Below are 5,832 nucleotides of genomic sequence, written 5' to 3'. Positions count from 1 at the left end.
TTCCAGGAGATCACATGGTGTTGCTTGTGATGGAAGAGTTGGGCTCGATGTGTGACGGGGAGATTGTTACATTTAGTCCCACATCGAAAATTGATGGTGGAGGAGTACAACGTATAAGTTGAGGCAGTCCTCACCCATCAAGCTACTGTTTTGGGTTGAGTTAGGCGTGAGGTCTTGGTTGGTTAGGCTTCAGTGGTCCTGGGCCTACTAGGGTGCCGCCTCATGGGTATAACGGGCCGGTCCGGTTTCCGCTGCGTATTCTAACAGTGCGGAGCCGGCGCGTGGTTGCCGGCCAAACACGTGCGAATGGACGGGAGAGAGGGCAAATAGGATGATGCTTGATGCTTCTGGAATGAGATGGGAAGCATGAATCTGACACCTAGGATCCACACATATTGGCGCCTAGCATGATGCGCTTGCGGGCTGATTGTTTGTGGCTCCCACTATATGGTTGAATTTTGGATTATATTGGATGGATTTGGATTAAAGGAACTTGGATTGGACTTGGAGACTAATTGTTCGGATTTGACTGATGCTTGATTTTAGTTGGACTTCAGTTGGATTTCTCCGATTGGATTTTGGATATCAATCCAATCCTAGGAGTACTTGCGATCATCACAGCAGCGTGCAGCACAATGAAGGAAAAAAGTGGTGCGCATTGACGGATCGGCGTTCCCTCCATCAATCTCCGCGATTGGGAGTGCAAAAGACTGGCGGAAATTTGGCTCAGTGTGCAGCTGGTTTTGGGTGCGCGGGAATTTTGACATCGTGATTGGGCAGCTGTTGGAGCGAGATTTTTTATGTTTGGTGCCTAAATTAGTTTTTTAGAACTTGTTTTAGGTGTTTTTGGAGATGCTCTTGCAGTAGTAGTGCTCAGTTCCAACCATTTCGCTTTCAAGGACTACGTCTGCGCACAAATGTCCCAGCTAGTCAATTTTGACCGTTGACGTTGAAGCTTCTCTTGTCCACATAGAACAAGTACGTGGGTGTACTGCTGTTGCCTTGCCGTTCAATTTCACCTGCGTCATTCAGAATCTCTCCACCCACTTGTCCGGCCGTGGTCCAGTACTAGCTCGCTGGAAATTGCCTGCCGCCACGTTAATCTTCTGCCCGTCGTCTACTCCGCCATCTGGATGTTACTAGCGAAAGACCAAATAATGATCGGTCAATATTTTTTTAACCACCGGGATCTTGTTCATTCCTCAATTTTTCTTCTTTGTGAAAAAAAAAACAACTACCACACTGATGATCCAATGCCAGCGACCATTGCAGTCATGACACAGCAATCACGGCAGATCCAGAGTAAACCCGCGTGATCAGGCAGCCGCAATTGTATCTGTTTTCCTTGTCTGTTTTGACACCGAGAACAATATAATCGTCTTGTTTCCATTGAAGTTTCCACGAAATTTGCATATTGCAGTCAAGCAGAATGACCGATCTGCATGTGCTTTTTGGGTCCATCAGTCTGGTTCCAGATAGATCGCGTCCACGGAACCTGAAAGCATCAGTTTTGTACTCTCCACCCAATTTCTTCGCTACTCTATTATTGCAGGGGCATAGAACACTGTCAGCACAAACCATTCCTTTCTACCATCCCCATTTCAGCTCCTCAACTGAGGACATCACAACTCGAGTACTCGATCCAGCAACCAAGAACACAGCAAGCAAACAGCTCGTTTGCAGGGAGCATCAAGAAATCTGTCCCCTGGTACTCTTCTACAACTCTGGTAGCCACAGCACCTGCCCGGCAGTCCAGCAGCCATCGAAGGTCTCTGACAGCCTCATGGCTGATCTGTCCCTGCGTAAGCGTAAGTGAAGTATTCCTCCAGTCATCCTCTCGTCGTTTACAAAATGGAGGGACCAGTTGTGAGTGCTTCAACTGGGGTGATGAACTCCCTGCTCGCCAAGCTCTCTGCGCTGGTTGAGGGGCAGTACGGGCTCCTTGAAGGTACGAAGTGCGATATCACTTTCCTAAGGAATGAGCTTAGCAGCATGACTGCCCTGCTCGAGAAACTCGCAACAGCGGAGAAGCTTGACACGCAGGTCAAGGTTTGGAGGGACAACATACGCGAGCTGAGCTACGATATTGAGGACTGCATTGACATCTTCATGCATAAGCTGAATCGCGGTGACCCTCAGGCAGGTTTTGCAAAGAACATAATTGATCAGATTAAGAAGCTATGGTCACGCTACCAGATTGCAAACCAGATTCAAGAGCTCAAGGCTCGTGTGATTGAGGAGAGCGAGCGGTGGCTGAGGTACAAGTGCGATGAATCTATTGCCGTTGCAGGAAAGATTGAGATTGACCCGCGATTGCCGGCGCTCTATGTGGAAGCAGAGAAACTTGTTGGTATCAATGGTCCTATACAGGTCATCGAATGGTTGATGAAGGATGACTCAACACAGCAACTCAAAGTGGTGTCTATTGTGGGGTTTGGAGGACTCGGAAAAACAACTCTTGCGAACCAAGTGTATAACAAGATCAAAGGCCAATTTGACTGCACAGCTTTTGTTCCAGTTTCGCGGAGTCCTGTCATAAAGAAGATATTGCGTGATCTGCTTGCAGAACTAGGGAGTAAGACTAGTGCGTCAGATGATGAGCGGCAACTCATAAATGAGCTCAGAGAATACCTGCAAGACAAAAGGTAAGCACAAAAAACAACTCATGCATATATACTTTGTCATTACATATATGTGATAAGATCTAGAAGTATACATATATTGTATAACGCAGCCTGATGTCGCAATGTTCTGGGATCCATTGTTAGGGTAAAAAAATAATTTGTTTCATTTTCGAATAGGGCCTTTGTCCCGTAGTCCCAGATAGAAATATTCAGTCTTACAATATGAACAGAAACGGAGAAGCAAAAGAACCAGTGCCTTTGTACGAAATCTAAGCTTAACTACCTGATTTAGGTAACGAAACCTACATATAGAAATATGGGGGATAAAAGGATAGATCACTTTGGATGATTGCAGCACTCATAGGTATGCAAAACACAAACACACCATATCCGACATTTCCAGCTCTCTGCTCATTCTTCCTTAGTGTCTTCTTCATCATTTAATAAAGTTACAGTGAATGTTCGCAATAAGGCAGGTAATGGTATATGGTACTTGTCATATACTCATATCTATTAAGGTTCTGCTGTGGATCTGTACTAATGTCTATACAATCATATTAGCAATGGAAAATTTGTGATTCCAACCAAGCTAATTCCATTGAATTCAAATAGGTACTTAATCATTGTTGATGATATTTGGAGCACAACCGCATGGGAATTTGTGAAGTCTGCTTTACCCGAGAATAACTTGCACAGTAGAATAATTACTACTACAAGACATTCTGATGTAGCCAAATCATGCTGCTCAAGTTATGAAGGATATATTCACAACATTCAACCTCTAAGTGACCAGGACTCCACAATGTTGTTTTATAAAAGAGTCTTTCAAAGTCAGCGCCCCTGCCCACCTCACTTAGAAGAAGTTTCTCTGGCAATCATACAAAAATGTCATGGTTTGCCGCTAGCTATTAATACAGTAGCTAGTTTGCTAGCTAACAAATCTGAAGCAATAGACCAATGGGAGCAAGTAAGAGATTCCATGGTTTCTGGACTAAATTCACTTGTTCGGGACATACTTTTGCTTAGCTATTATGATCTTCCTTATCATCTGAAGTCCTGCTTCTTATATCTTTCTATATTTCCAGAAGATTGCAAGATTAAAAGGGATAAGTTAATATGGAGATGGATAGCTGAGGGTTTTATCCCAGATGTAATGGGGCAAACATTGGATCAAACAGGAGATAACTACTTTAATGATCTTATCAACAGGAGCTTGATACAACCTATTGATATAGCCTACGATGGTATGGCCAGAGCCTGCCGGATCCATGATATGGTGCTTGATCTTATCATCTCACTGTGCACAGAGCAGAACTTTGTCACAATAGTAGATGGACAAGTCTATAAATGTTCTACTAACAAGATTCGACGGCTCTCTCTTCTATCCGGTTTTTTGGAAAATGATGTGCTGCAGAATATTATGAACAAGTGTGCACATGTTCGTTCTCTTATTAGGTTCCGCGTGGTAGATAAGGAAGCACCTCATCTGCCAATATTTCATTCTTTAAGAGTATTGGTTTTACGATGTACTTGTGACCTGGGAAACCAACATATTAAATATATTGGAAGCTCTTTGCAATTGAAGTATTTGGAAATAGGTTGTCCTAGTATTACTGAGCTTCCCAATAGAATTGGAGATCTGCAGTATTTACAAACATTGGACATACATGGCAGCAAAATTAGAAAATTACCACCAACCATAGGTAATTTGAAAAATTTGGTCCGCCTACTTGTTGATTTTCATTTAGAATTGCCGGATGAGATTGGAGATCTGCAAGCGTTACACATGCTGTCACATGCTTACTCCTATGACTCCCTGAAATTTTGGGAGCAGCTCAGACGACTGACCAACCTAAGGGTCCTTCTGATAAGACTACATGACAGCAATGAACTTGATTATCATGGCAATGGGAAGTACCAGCAAGCTTTGGAGTCATCCCTCACTGTATTGGGTAAATGTGGTCTTCAGTCACTCGAGATTGACAGTAATGATTACTCCACAAATAAATTGATGGATCTATTGTGCTACAATGCTCCATTTCTCCGGAAGCTGTGTAATCAGAGTTATATCAGTAGGCTTCCGCATGGAATGCAATCTCTTGTGAATCTTGCCCACCTTGACATCCGTATTACTCGCATTAAACATGAAGACCTCTGCATCCTTGGTGCCATTCCAACCCTGCTCTATGCCATGCTGACTTCATTGGAAGCACCTACTGAAAGGCTTAGTATTGGTCGCCAACAGTTCTATAACCTTAGGGAGTTTATTTTCAGGTCCTACGGGGAAGGTGGGCTGAGGATGGTGACCGAACAGGAAGCAATGCCAAAGGTCAGAAGTTTACATCTTAGTTTTAGAGCAAAGGAAACAGAATCCAAGATAGGTTTTGAGTTCCGCTTTGTGCACCTTACGAATCTGGAGCACCTCCGTGCCACGATCGATTGTTATATGGCCACTAGAAGCAGAGTGGAGGCTGCAGAAGCTGCCATCAGGAACACAGCCAGCATCCATCCGGGACATCCTGCACTACAAATTGAGAGGTGCAGGGAGTACAAAACGGTGGAGGATGAGAACGCCAAGGAAATGAGGCTGCAAGACGATATAATATACAAGGAGGTGGTTCGTCAAGAGCACGCACGAAAACGCAAGTGTTGTGAGGACCTACTGCCATACTAGTGCACTACTGTATTAAACAAGAAACTTAGTCTACTGTTTCATCACGTCTTGTTCCATTTCCTCACTCTGTTTCTGTGTGTGCGCGTGTGTGTGTGTATGCTTTTGAGCTGGATGATCAACAATTCTATTGTCGACCGCCAAGGTGCATCACCATGCTATGCTTTGGGTAATCGATGATCATGTTTGGAACATTCAGAACACACAGATTCATCTTGCAGCTATTTGCAGTTGCACTTAATTTTCCTTTACCCCTAGAGTTGATTTTTAATAGTCTTTCTCATAAATTCAAACCTACTTGAGCTGCCCGATCAGTTTAAACTGGCACATAGAAAGTGCCTTACTGATAGTTGACCCAAATCCAAGTAAGTGGCGGATATTATTTTCAAGGGGCAATTAAACCAAATGCAGACTTAGTTTACGTGCCATGTAGTCCAAGCCGTGTTGTACTGAAAGTTGTTGGAATATTTGGGCTAGACCTATTTATTTGTGTAAGGAAACGGGAACGCTATGCTAGCGCGAATTCATAATTCTAGC

The 5,832-nt window shown here is 43.7% G+C and overlaps 1 protein-coding gene across 5 annotated transcripts; it reads left to right on the top strand.

The window, feature by feature from the left end:
- The first annotated feature begins 1,322 nt into the window (after positions 1-1,322).
- On the top strand, positions 1,323-5,544 carry LOC112884275 (putative disease resistance RPP13-like protein 2). Of its 5 annotated transcripts, none has more exons than XM_025949653.1 (2): positions 1,323-2,645; positions 3,237-5,544. In XM_025949653.1, exons 1-2 carry the CDS (start codon positions 1,852-1,854, stop codon positions 5,296-5,298), a joined length of 2,856 nt encoding a protein of 951 aa, XP_025805438.1. In that variant the 5' UTR covers positions 1,323-1,851; the 3' UTR covers positions 5,299-5,544. The 5 variants fall into 5 exon arrangements, with proteins under 5 accessions (XP_025805438.1, XP_025805442.1, XP_025805441.1 ...); XM_025949657.1 differs by having other exon boundaries at positions 1,328-2,645; positions 3,713-3,856; XM_025949656.1 differs by having other exon boundaries at positions 1,329-2,645; positions 3,710-3,859.
- The last annotated feature ends 288 nt before the right edge of the window (positions 5,545-5,832 follow it).

Source organism: Panicum hallii, chromosome 3, assembly GCF_002211085.1.
Source record: "Panicum hallii strain FIL2 chromosome 3, PHallii_v3.1, whole genome shotgun sequence".
Lineage (NCBI taxonomy): Eukaryota > Viridiplantae > Streptophyta > Magnoliopsida > Poales > Poaceae > Panicum > Panicum hallii.
This window is presented reverse-complemented; position numbering and strand designations above follow the sequence as displayed.